The 13614-nt window shown below is 42.5% G+C and overlaps 1 protein-coding gene across 2 annotated transcripts; it reads right to left on the bottom strand.

Annotated features, from left to right (window-relative positions):
* Positions 1 to 1631: 1631 nt before the first annotated feature.
* LOC139380182 (cysteine-serine-rich nuclear protein 3) lies at positions 1632 to 12908 on the bottom strand. 2 transcript variants are annotated; one of them, XM_071122633.1, is made up of 5 exons: positions 12773 to 12908; positions 8242 to 8415; positions 5555 to 5814; positions 5009 to 5305; positions 1632 to 4789 (listed from the first exon to the last, which is right to left on the bottom strand). In XM_071122633.1, exons 2-5 carry the CDS (start codon positions 8384 to 8386, stop codon positions 3641 to 3643), a joined length of 1851 nt encoding a protein of 616 aa, XP_070978734.1. In that variant the 5' UTR covers positions 8387 to 8415; positions 12773 to 12908; the 3' UTR covers positions 1632 to 3640. The 2 variants fall into 2 exon arrangements, with proteins under 2 accessions (XP_070978734.1, XP_070978733.1); XM_071122632.1 differs by having other exon boundaries at positions 12442 to 12887.
* Positions 12909 to 13614: the final 706 nt, after the last annotated feature.

The raw sequence follows: 13614 nt of genomic DNA, 5'->3' as shown, positions 1-13614 counted from the left end.
CCTATTTTTATTATGCGAACTAGTCTATCAGATGTGACAGGAAAGCACTAGATATGCATCCTCCATTACTAGAGGGTCTGATTCCCCTGATTCCCCTGATTCCCCTGATTCTCATCCTCCAGCTGGTTTTCCTCACAAGCACATTGAGAATGATGTCTATACGTTGCCCAGACAGTGCCTCTCACTTTATGAACAGCTAATTCTGATAAAATATGAAGTCTCCAAAGTGGCATTTTAACCAAGGGTTTGAGTCATGTAGTTTTATTTGGCACCTCTAATTCATAATCGTCCGCTATTTGCAAGATAAATCATTTTCTTTTGCTTTTCCATATTGCTTGGCTGGGGAGTTCAAAGGTGTTTTAATCATGTATACGGTTAACCTTTTTCTGAGACTTTATCACCATAAATCTGGTTGATTTTCAAGTTTAACTGCAATGAAATAGTATTTTTTTCCTTTATTTTCTTTGAAATCTCTCTTTACAGGAATCGCTAGATTGATTGGACCCTGCCTACTTTTTTATCAAAAATGTAATAAAGTTTTAGATGTCAGGGTTTTAGGGAATAATTTAAGGTTGACACATCTTAACATGCATAGTTCTTTGGAATGTATTTTTCTATATTTGACAACACATTTTGTAAAATAATTTTCTTGAATTAAATGAATGTACATGTTTTTGTATCATGGGGATTGGAAAATGGATGTAGTCTTAAATGGGATCTGTAGAAAGGGGGAACATGTTGATTTGGTTCACAACATGGAATGTATGTAGTCTTAAATGGGACCTGTAGAAAGGGGGAACATGTTGATTTGGTTCACAACATGGAATGTATGTAGTCTTAAATGGGACCTGTAGAAAGGGGGAACATGTTGATTTGGTTTACAACATGAAATGTATGTAGTCTTAAATGGGACCTGTAGAACGGGGGAACATGTTGATTTGGTTCACAACATGGAATGTATGTAGTCTTAAATGGGACCTGTAGAAAGGGGGAACATGTTGATTTGGTTTACAACATGAAATGTATGATTGTATTTTTTTGAGTCGAGTCTCAGAGCATCACACAAACGTCAGTGTTTCGATGCAAGGGTGCGGGCTAGTTTATACGAATCGATGGGAGAATGCTGACTGACAATGGAATGTTAGAATTTAGTTGACTATTGAATATGTCTGGGACTGAGAAACAGGGGTCTATTGCAGTCTGTCAATAAATTAGAACCGTGTGCCTTTTAGGTATGGATCCTTGAGGTTTTCCATTTTAGTAAAAGGAACTCTGTGTGAGTACAATGACTGAATATGGCAGGGGTGTCGAACTCGTTCCATGGAGGGCCTAGTGTCTGTTTTCTTTTCAATTAAGCCCGAGATGGTGAGGTGAGATCATTAGTGACCTTCATTCATCAATCAAGTACAAGGATGTGAAACCTGTGGATGCCAGGCCCTCCGTGGAATGAGTTTCACACCTATGCTGTATGGCATGAGTACCATTCTTCACCATTTCTTATGTTCAACGGGAGAGGGCGCTGTGCACAAAGGAATTCATCCTTGACCCATCCTTACTGGGTTGTTGGTGTACTCTTTTTCTAAATAAAAGTTGTTCAAGCTAAACACAAAGAAAAACAACACATGGTTTCATTTTATTTAAAGGTCATGTATTGTTAAAGCAAAAACGCAACAAAAAAATTGCATAACATTTTGGCTTGATCTAACGTTAAGAAACCAAAACACATTGAAACATTTATACCATTCCATACAAAAAGTATTCTGTTTCACATTATAGTAAGCGATATAAGGAAATCAGGCACATGGAGCTGTACGACTCACAACCGTCATGAAACGAGCAACATTTTAGACAGAAACATGTTTTTATCCAATACAGACAGTTCAGTAAAGCACAATAAATACACATTTCAATATATCATTCATAATAAATACTGAAAATCATAAACACAGCAGAATTACTCAATTGGATGCAATGTTACTGTATCTTGCCTTCCCTTAAATGCTTTGGCACTGATACTGTACAGTCCATACAGTAGCACTGATTGGCTGACAGCTGGATACACTTTGTTTGCCAATGAGGTGAGGTAACATTATTTTGTGTTTCAGTCAGGTGCAGAATCACAAATCAAGTAGTGTTGGTTGAATAGAGACACGGTGCAGACTTAGACAGGGATACATGCAGGGCTGCCCACTCCTTTTATGGAGAGGGAATGTTGGTATTTCATTGTAAAGGCTGTCCCTAACGTTTTAATACAGTTGTAGCAATACAAATCTGGAGCATTCCGTTCAATGGCCTTTTCTCCCAGGCTGATCAGTCATTCTCTAACTTGGCGCTGATATGAATCATAGGCTTGCTTGATTGTCCGACCTCAAATGCCTGAATGTGGCTCTCAAGAGTATGACATGGCTTTCGTTCAAACTTTCATTAAAACCTTCGAAATGCCCTGTTATTATTGCTCTTCACACTTCAATAATTGTGTCACACGATAACATTCTCGTCTGTACAACCAATCTCTTCAGGTATTTACTGTCAATTGTCATAAGAGAATGGAACGTTTTTGTAAATATGTACTTGAAATCATTTCCCTGTCCAACTCAGCAATACCTATGTTGTCCCCAGTTTGTGTTTTTTATTATGACATATTTATGTTTAAATTAAGCCCCATAAAATATGATTTACTGATCATATTATTGTCCTGTTGTTCCCATATATTTGATAGCTGTATATGGTCTTTGAGAGCTGTCAAAGTACTACATTCGTAGTCTGAACACTTGAATGTTTCCAATGAAATGGTGCTCTTGGCATTATAATTCAAAATAAATAAATACAAGTGGTAGTCTGTTTCAAGCTTTTCCAGACCATATAAAAGCGTGGATTTACATGTGACAACACAATAATAAGGTTTGTACAGTACATTGAGACAGATTTTATCAACCCAAATTGACCATGGTCAATTTCTCATAAATGCCATTGAAAGACCCAAAAGAACATGCATTTATAGTTATCAAAACATAAGTATACACATACTTCAGAACCAATAAATAAACTGTGACAATATTTTTTTTGCACATTTGACACAGACATAGAAAAGTCCCACTCACAATATATGCTTAAAACTTTACCTTTAAAATTACGAGATACAATGCACAGGCTTATAGCGTTCAGTTTTTGTTGACTGATTCCATCTTGCACTTTAGAATACTAGAAATCAGCGGGTTCATTAGAAATGTTTCTCATCATGGAACCTGTAGCTAAGTAATGTCAATGTAATGTATGGTCTCGCGAATTACTTGGAAAGTTTAGTTCCCATTAAAGGCCATAAAGATCTTCAACACTTGGTCAGCCTTCCCACGGGCCAAAAACTGGTTGAATCAATGTTGTTTCCACGTCATTTCAACCCAAAAATCTATGCGATGACATTGAATCAATGTCGAAAACTGATTGGATTTGCAAAAAATAATCAATGCAAGGGCATTTAGTATTTTCTTTCACCTAGCTTTGAACCTAAATCCAGTGACACGGTAACATTTGTTGTTGATTTCCCGTTGAATTCACGTTAGTTGACATTGAACTGTGCCCAGTGGGTCGTTCATTAAGAAAAGACACAACATGAAGTCTACAGACAGGTAAGCTAGGCCAACTAAACTGGTGCGCCCTGGGGGAGATTCTCTGCAAATGCAGGTGTCTTTGTACTGTCTGCTAGAGAAGGCCCTTCAGACAAATCATTAGCACTAGACACTTCCTTTGGCTGCTCTGCTACAAAACACTTACCATTACTACCGTAGCCTTCCTGGGAGCTCTTATTGTTCAGGTAGTTGTTGTGGAACTCCATCTGGCTAATGCCCCCAGGCTGCTCAGGGAATGTTCCTTTAGATTGGACCATGTTGTTTTCCAGGTCAGGTGTGCAGCAGCCCATGGCAGTGGTTGCTGCTCTGCCGTTGGTCAGGGTAAAGTGTTGATTGGTGTACTGTTCCTCAGCCTGGTGGGGGTAGTCTGTGTACTGCTCTGCCTTGTCGGCGGCCATGTTGAATGGTCCTTGTGGCATGGCCCCGTTGCTAGTGCTAACTGGGTGTGGGAATGATAAGGCCTCTCCGTAAGTTTCATTGGGTTGGCTGGCCGTCCCGTTGGCAGAGGCAACAGCACTGGGGTTCTCCTGCTGATAATACTCGGCTTGGGAGCTGAGTAAATAAGAGTTTCCATTCATGTGCTTTTCAATGTGGTTGTCCTGTGGCAAGGTGCCATCAGAGTAACACAACACAGAGGACAGGGGAACAACATCTGTGTGGGACACAGGCGGCGTGCTCACACCATCCTCAAAGTCCTCCGACTTCTCCTCCTCATCCTCCTCCTCTTCCTCAGAGTCACTGTTAGCCAAGCTCTGAGTGCTGGAGTCAGACAGTCCGCTGCATAAACTGCTGTTGTCCTCTTCGTCCTCCTCATCCTCCTCATTCTCCTCATCGTCCTCATCCTCATCATCTAGAGGCTCTTCCATGTTGTCAGCTGTCTGGAGATGCATGATGGCAGACTGTTGAAGTGTTGGGTCTGTCAAAGAGTACTCCAGACTATGTTGGGTCTGGACCAGCGGGTTGCCGTGGCTGTGGCCGTTGCTTTCGCCATGGTAACCATTGGCAGGGGAGGCCTGCTGCTGCTCACGGCTTTTCTCCAGCTCTAGCTTCATGATGGTGTGCAGGAAGTGGGTCCGTACACGGATGGGGTTAAATTCCACCCGGCCGGCCGCGTTGCTACACCCCTCCTTGGTACAGCCACAGGGAAAAGACATGCGGTCCACCTGTAGATTGGACCACATTGGGTTATATGACCATATATTCTGCAGTTTGCACGTAATAGACAAATTAGTGTAATCCTTTTGGCAATATCAGATAAGCAACTGTAATTATATAATGCTTTTTCAATAATGCAGTGCTTTCATCTACAGCGTCGAAAATATTTGATCACTTAACGATTCATCAGTGTCAGTATGTCTGGGTCAGACTACCCAGAGATTTACCTGACATTTGATTCCTGCTACGCTGCACGCACATGTCTCTGGGTCACAGAACACTCTGCAGTCGCAGCCACAGTCCTCCCTGGACAGCCGGATGGCCCGCAGCTCGTGCTTCTCCTCCACGTCAATCTTCTTCACCCCCGAGGTCCGCAGCAGAGCCCGGCGCTTCTTCGTGGTGAGGGGCTGGAGGAAGAAGTACTCGTCCACCTCCGTGTTTTCCAGATCAATGTCATCGTCAGAGATGTCCTCAGCCGTGAGCGTGTTGGCCTCCTCCGACTCCACTGTACCGTTCTTAGTCAGCTGAAAACCAACGAGAGGGATTCAAATTCAGTCCGGTTTGAAGAGTAAGCAACCAGCCTGAAACAAATGCCATGCTGCAGCTCAAAAGAGGATACAGAGTTAGCCGTTGAAAACACGTTCTGGATTTCTACGAGTATATGCTATGTCACAACTGTGCATGGAGTACCGTCTGTTTATCACGATGCATTATGTCATCTCCCTGTGTGCAGTACATTTCATTAGCTCAGTAGCTTCCTTTTCCTTCAATACCTTGAGTTTAATGGAGTTGATCTTCTCCTCCTTCAGATGATCTCGGAGCATGTCTCTGTGGATCCTCTCCTGCTCCAGGGCAAACTCTCCCAGGGAGAACTGCCTGACACAGCTGTGTCTGTTGGACATGCCCAGCGTACTGCCTCCCTGACTGGGCACACTGGTGAAACCCTGGCGCCGGCTGAAGTAGTACACCGTCACGTTCTCAAAGTGCACCCTCCTCGTCCTCACACGCTTCTCTCGCTTCAGTATGGAGTCAGCTAGAGGACCAAATGACAACAGAAGAAGTGGATGGTGAAAGGAACGTTAAAAAGCAGCGATAGCTGGCCTACTCATACATGAATAACAGGGGGAAGCAGGGTTATTTGTTCATACATGAATGAAAGATGAACCAGTTCCATGTGGTGGAACCACCAGTATGACAAAAAGCTAAATTTAACCATCATTACAGCATACAAGAACAAGGACACTGTTTCAAGGAAATGCACCTATTTAAAACTGCATAATGTACATAGGAAAGTGTTGTATGTTTTTGCTGTCTGTGATGCGCTCTCAATGGTGTAGATGTGTAGCCAAACCTTTCTATTCTGTGCTTACTTACTATTTGCATGATTTGAAAACCTATTTTTTATTTGACTTTTCATGACCCTAGAACCTCAGGAGTAATTTTGCTAGCTCTCAGACAACAATAAAAAGCCTTAACTCAACCCAGTTTAGTAAAGCAGTGTTTCATCATCCCAACGCTGCCATTTGGCATGTCGATCCTACTTGTGGCTTTTTAAGGGCAGTTCTATGAGAGGCAGGGAGGGAGGGAGGGAGGGAGGGAGGGAGGGAGGGAGGGAGGGAGGGAGGGAGAGGGAAAAAAGGAAAGCAAAGACTGAGAGCATAAATAATCCCCCTTCCAGGCCTGGATGTAGAGTCACTTTCCCAGCGGTCACTTGAGGTCAGACAAACAGGACAAATGGGGACCATCTGGTTGGTGTAGCTTTCCACTCTGTGCCATAAGGACAATGTCTTCATTAACAACATGGCAATACCAGTCTGGGCTTCACGATTGGAATTTTTCTTTGTTGTCTTGAAAAAAGGTTTATAAGTTGTTGTTTCGGGTATCCACATGGTTTTCAAGCTTGCACCCTGAAGAAGGCACAGTGATGTCGAAACGTTGGTGTTTTTTTTACCCAATAAATTACTGGGAGGTTATACATACTGTCTTTGTGGCTGTCTTTGTTTCGAAAGCTTGCAATACCTAACATAGTTGTATATTTCTCTGTATTTCTTCCGTTTTCTTGTCCATTTTCGATTAGGGTTGCCTCAACCATTTCTAAAAATGTATCTTTGAGAATACATAGTAGCCCTTTTCAAAGACCTCACAATTCCAAGGCTGCTTCACTAAAAGCAATCACACCAGGAGAGGAGCTGGGTTATTTCTTCAACACTAACGTGACCCAAGACAGGTTTGTTCTGTATTCCCCAGGAGACAATGCTACTGTACATCTCAGGAGCAAGCCTGATACATTGTGGCACCTCTTTAGTGGGGAGAAGCTGGGGGAGCCATGTGTTGTGCTGCATAGTGCAGACTAGAGCTGAGAGTAGCGTCCTCCTGGTCCTCCTATGCATCTGTCACCAAACACAACATAGATCTGTCCCCTGAGGAATCATCTACCAAATTTTCCAAATTTTCCTACGAATAACATCGTATCTGCTCATAGAAAGATACAGGTAATCTAATACACAGTTATTTTTATCAGTGGCGCCATCAGTGCCACAGTGATTTTATACACATGTCAGCAACGGGTGTGGCTGAAATAGCCAAATCCACTAACTTTAAGGGGTGTCCACATACTTTTGTATATATAGTGCACGGTGTGTACCCTGAAAATATATAGATATGGAGCCACCCCAGATTTGGCCCATGGGGGGCATGGCAGCCACTATAAAAAAAATCAATAGGCCCATATATTGCCCATATTGGTGGCCATCTTAGGTCCTACCGTTATGTCAGATTAGCTCAGTCACCAATTTCTCAGCCTCTGAGCATCACAGAAGCACACACTTTGAATTAATAAATGACAAATGTTCATAAGAAGTGGCTATGAAAGAAATTGATCAACATCTGTTCATAGCATGGTAAACATACAAAAACGTATGTTTTCAAACATCAAATTTGACTATACATGTGAGATTTTTTTAACCTAAATTATTTTTGACAAATTAAACCATTTACTTGTATTACAAAAACCTAATAAAATCTAAATTGTTAATGCTTAACAGAGAGTGTCTCTTTGCAATCATTACCATTACCAGTTCAACTGTGTTATCGGAATTATATTCCTACTGGCCATGGGTTGGTTTTGGCTTCAGAACTCAGAATATCAGTCATCACAAGTTATTATTGACAATAGGTTTCCTAACACACTCAACATCCATTACAAAAGCAACGTTATGATGGATTAGTAACATCTGAATGACACATGCTTGATTAAAAAACGAATGTCTCTTTCACTAATGTACAATATGAACAATGAATGTAGCTATTTGTTTGTTCTTTCGACACTGTGTCAGTGTTGAGCATATCAATGAGTGTTTTGTAGTGTTTTGAGTGTTTCGTTGACTGTAGTGGGAGAGAGCAGTGTGTGTGTATGTGCATGTGTGTGTGTGCTTGTGTGTGTGGGAGCCAGGTGACTCACGGGTGAAGGTACCCGAGGCCGAGGGGTTGACACTGTCGCTGCTGTCCCCGCTCTCGCTGCAGGAGACCTCGTAATCAGACTCCCGCAACGAGGAGCACGGCGAGGAGGACACCTCCTCAAACCTTCTCTTAAGTATTCCGCTCATGGCCTTCCTCTCCGTCTCCGCCACTGCACCTGCAACAATCAACAGGGAAGGAAGGTAACACAGGATTTAATGCCCAGCTTAGGCCCCGCCAGTCTGGGCAGTACTCCTCAACACAGTCAATGAGCAATGAGTCACAGAACACAACACCCCCAGCTGCTGCAACACCCCCAGCTGCTGCCCAGCTCCCCCCCGGAGCAAAGGCTGCAGATTGCATGATACGTCTACCTCAGGAAGTTCATTCTGCTGTCTTTGATTGAGTGACCACAGAAAAAGGACATCGGACTGAGATTGTTTCTTCTGCCCTGTCCTCGTGATGGTATTCATAAAAACACTGCCTGACTGTTGTTAAACTCAATAAAAAATGTATCACAAAAGAACAACATGGGGTGAAAATGAAATGAGACGTTAATGCCCAAAGCAGGCTTTTAGTATCCGGCCACAGCACCATATGAAAAATTAAAAACATTATGTGACTGTACTTAATTGCTGTTGCACCTCAGAAACACAATGAATGCGTCCAACCGGCTACTGATTGAAATTATCCACTGGCTTCAAAATGTATTAATTAAATTTTAGGGGAAATTTAAAAAGCCTGACTACAGCTTTACTTATTCTGGGATATGCAGTGAATTTAAATATGCCTGTAAAAACTGACTGAATGTGTGTGGGCGTGTGCGTGCGCACGTGAATGTGTGTGGGTGTGTGCGCATAAGATGCATGCATGTAAAAATCAAACAGGGATTTGTGAAATGGTTAACGTTGTACATTCAGTGCTCCTCCTTAGAGAGGTTCCAATCTGAGGCATGATTTGTAGTATTTAGGGGGACATTTTGAGTGACATGGTTATACCTTCTATAAAAGGAAGTGGACATTTTCCAGTTGACCGGGAGGAGCACCCAGAGGGCTGTAAAGTGCCATTGGCTGAATAAAGGAACCTGAGTGTTTAGCTAGCTTTCAGTGTCACAGAGACCGAGGAAAGACCCTGGTTGCGTCCGAAATGGCCCCCTATTCCCTATATAGTAGGGATCTTGTTAAAAGTAGTGCACTAGATAGGGAATAGGGTGCCATTAGGAATAGGGCGCCATTTGGGATACAGCCCCTTTCTGAGTCCCTCATCTTCCCCGATGCCACTGCACAGCAGACGACTACAAGAGAGGCCAGCGGAGAGCAGCCACCAGTGACAGCCATTAAACTCTGACTGATGGTGCAATTAAACCAATCAAAGCAAGAGCAGGCTCATCAGTCAACTACACAGATACTGAGTGCCAAATTAGGCTACTGACTTTAAGAAGTCTTACTTTTGTAACTGTCAAACACTGTTTTTCTGGAACTTGCTATACCTTCCCCGCACAAATCATGTTACATCACTTGGTCTTCAACCAGTCATTGTCTGCATCAGTAATCTAGTAGCAATTATTTTGATATGAATAATGTCATTTTAGACATCAATAAATCTATGCGTTATTACACAAACGATAGTAATTGCATTTTGTAGAGACCGTTATCATGCAGATAGATAGCAGAGCTAGGGAAGAATGACTGGCAGCTTCTCTCTCCGACTCCTCTTTGTTTTCAACACGGAAATAAGGAAACAAGACTTCAGAAGGACAAGACATTGAGGTAATGTGTGAACGTTTGTTCACTCAAAAAACTTTGCTCAATTTGAGCTGAATGTATAAAAACTTGTTGAGCCGAATTACAAATTCATGTTTGCCTTTGGAAGGCAACACTGCTGTTGGTTCAGTTATATGACCAAATGTTGACCAAATACGCAATCATATTGCAGCTGGTTGCCTTACAATTGTAGTTGAATCAACAAACTCAGATCGAAGTGAGCTGAATTTGAACAAGGTTGACAAGTCAAATTACAAATGTATGTTTGCTCAAAACCACTGAAAGCCATACCCATCATTATCATATTTCCCAGCATGCTCTATTGCAGGTTGATTTTCAGAATTGTTTGTTTCAATATCTGTGTTTAGTTGATTAATATCTTATGCTACACTAACATAAATTAAATACATTTTTCTAAACTAATCCAATCTGTTAGTAGTTGGACGTTTTGCACCCGTTACTGAGATGGCCTTACCAGTTTATGTGACTTAGGTCGTCTCAATAATCAACCTTCCCTACCCTGGCAGTCATACTCAAGTTCAAATTGCTAGATATCCTCACTCTGTCAGGATTCCAATAGGAATTACGCATCACTTTGCAAGCCAGCATAATGGCACTTGCAGTCTTGATATGGCCTGTCAACTAGGCCCTCAAAGAAAGGCCTTATGATGTATGTAATACTGAAAGGTAGAATAAATTCTCAAGTTAAATTGTCTGTTCATTGCTCACTCAACCTATAATTCAAAGTTGAGTGAACATGCAATTTTACTTAAGAATGTATGTTTGTTCATCTATATGCCAAAATGTTAAGCAAACTCACAATCCTATTGCAGATGGCTGCCGTAAAATTGTACGTTAAATCAACTTTTACATTTTATTTTTACCATGTGTGGCAGTTACTATGACATAGGTCTGCTTGCAGCAGGAGGAGATCCAACATCGACTACAGTACCTTGCACTGTGGAATGTCCAATGTGAGGTGCCCACTGCATGTACAGTAGGCAACTCATACTGTTGACGCCAATCATTCTGTTCCATTGTCACTTTAATGGATCACAACAAACTCTACATACTTTGATCCCAAACCTATCAGCATTTCCATTCATGAAATATTGAATCAGTCCAGAATGGCCACTTGACCTTATCATTTAGCATCAAAGGGTGCACAGATGCTGCAACTTATCAAAGACTGCCTGAATGCCAAGATAATTGAAAAACTTGAAAGACTTTCATTCACCTTTTTGGGTCATTCGGTGTGAAAATGAAACACCATAAATGTCAAGGACATTGAGCAGTTTCCTGTAACCTACTGAGCCTTTCTATGTAGACTATAATCAATGGAGGAAACGTAAAAAGGTATAAGAGGGTTAATACCTCTTTTTCTACCGATGTCCAACTGGGAAGTTGGACAATGCTCCATGTAATTCAGGAGAAATACAAAATAGTATGGACATTTGAGTTCCATTTTACAAATGGTAGGGCCCGGCCCATACAATGTAAGTATATTTTGTCATTATTTTCAGTAGTTCCCCATTGTTGAAAAACCATTCGTATTCTTAGCCCTCAGCGGATGCTGCGCTATTCTTTGATAGCCAAAGTGGTTTCCATGGAAATGCTGATATACTGGCACAAATAGTGATTTCACAGTGATACTCCTCTAGCCCTATGTCTGTGAAACATAAATGTCACTGCAGCTCTACATCTGAAAACGAATGAATACAATATAGACTAAGGAGGATAATCATTTTTGAGGAAACCACACAAATTAAGAATATTACAAGACAAATATCCTATTACCAACTTCACACAGAACCACAAGTACACAAATAGAATGTTCTGTATGAACAAGGATCACGATGTCTTATCTCACACTGTAGCTATCCCAAAATAGATCCACCCGGACAGGGTATTGTAACACAGTGGCTAATGTAAGCAGACTCCACTTCTAACAGCACAAGCCATAGAACAGAGCTCGTTCCCCCTCTACATCATGCAGTTCTTTCTTTGTCTCCTCCAATGTTGTGTTCTACCTAATCAAGGCTGGGAATACACCACGGTGCATGAGAAAATGCTGGGAGCAATAATGCAGCAAAAGCCTGCTTGCAAAGCCCCTCCCTGTGCTGGCTTCACTGAGCGCACACACATGCACTGTACAAACCAACTGTGTTCCTTTAGGAACTGTGTCCACAGCCCGCGGTGGCACGCTCACATTCTGAATCCAACGGACAATTTCCCCATTCATAAGGTTCGCAAATCACCATCAACAGAGGTGACACACAATACTCACACTGCAAGTCTGCTATATGGAGTCCCAGTGAAAGCTCTCGTCCCCAAGTTATACTAACAAGCCCACAGCATCTGTAGCAAGTCATGGCACATCAGGTCCTGCAAACGAATACATAAGGGTGCACTTTGTGCCAACTCGGGTAGAAACGACTGACCTGTGTCCACTGGCGTGTTTTCCGACTCCTTTGACCCCCTTCTCACAGTGAGACTTGGGAGCAAAATGAAGCACTCAAAAAGAGGTGACACAGGATAAATGAAGGGCTCCCATTTTGCTTCAGTCCACTGACTTGCTGCGACCCTGCCACTCTGAGGGCTTGAGTGCCGGCTGAGAGGGAGAGATAGGGAGAGGCACAGAGAGACCTGTACATTTCCCAGCCCTGACTGCCACTGCCGGTACCATATGTTTATTGTTAAATGAAGATAGGCACTCTCTCTTTAACTCTCCCTATCCCTTCCTCTCTACCTCCCCCTCTCTGTCTTACTCACCCTAGCCACACAAAGACTCATTAGCTTCTGCCGGCTGAAAGGCTGGATCCTGACTGGAGTGGAGGGAGGACGCCTGTGAGATCACATGGGTGGGATATCTGCGAGAGAGTCAGGCGTGCCTGTGCTCCTGCTGTCTGCAGATATATTTTTTTTACCAGCATGAGCCTGGGAGGGAGGGAAAGACACGAGGGAGAGGAGGGGGGGTAAGAGAGATGCAGAGGGGGAGGGTATGGTGAAGGGGAGGGGAAGAGAGGTAGAGCGAGAGAGTGAGCGAGAGAATAAAGGGAGAGAGAGGGGCAGGGAGCGGAAGAAAAACATTTGATTCCAGGCTCAATAACCCAGTAAGATTAATGGGCACAATGCTTAATAAAACCACAGGAGGAACCATTGCAGGGCTCACAACACTGAGATTGGAAGTAAAATCTCCAGAAAGTGACAAATCCAGCAAAAGATCCTTATTTGTGCTAATTCCAAAGGTCTTTGAATCATTGAAAATGTATGTATACCTCAGACAAATGGGAATTAGCCTACCCCATACAAGCTAATTATGCCACAAGTTTACTGGCCCCAAAACCAACTAAATATCCAAACCATCACAGTAATAATATAAGGATCTCACATCACAGTGAATACTACAGTATATCACACACACAGAGGAGCCCATCTACCTGTGTAATAGTTGTCCCCAGTGAAGTGATTATAGTAGAAGCACCTCCTATCCAAGGAAGTCCTGTTTAGTGTGGCTGCGGCTTGTGGAGTCAGAGGGATGATACCATTCTTACACGCAATCGGTGAATGATTCAACATTAGAAGCACTGCACTTCCTCCTACAGCTTTGGCTT

The sequence above is a fragment of the Oncorhynchus clarkii genome, chromosome 22 (assembly GCF_045791955.1).
Source record: "Oncorhynchus clarkii lewisi isolate Uvic-CL-2024 chromosome 22, UVic_Ocla_1.0, whole genome shotgun sequence".
Classification (NCBI taxonomy): Eukaryota; Metazoa; Chordata; class Actinopteri; order Salmoniformes; family Salmonidae; genus Oncorhynchus; species Oncorhynchus clarkii.
The sequence above is the reverse complement of the archived record's forward strand: the minus strand, read 5'-3'. Positions and strand labels throughout refer to the sequence as shown.

What these genes read in the sequence shown, in the direction of transcription:
- LOC139380182 (XM_071122633.1), bottom strand. Translation starts at nt 8,386, where the DNA reads ATGAGCGGAATACTTAAGAGAAGGTTTGAGGAGGTGTCCTCCTCGCCG. An exon ending in TCAACTCCATTAAACTCAAG is followed by an intron (nt 5,306 to 5,554) that starts GTATTGAAGGAA and finishes GTTGGTTTTCAG; the next exon opens with CTGACTAAGAACGGTACAGT. An exon ending in TAGCAGGAATCAAATGTCAG is followed by an intron (nt 4,790 to 5,008) that starts GTAAATCTCTGG and finishes TCCAATCTACAG; the next exon opens with GTGGACCGCATGTCTTTTCC.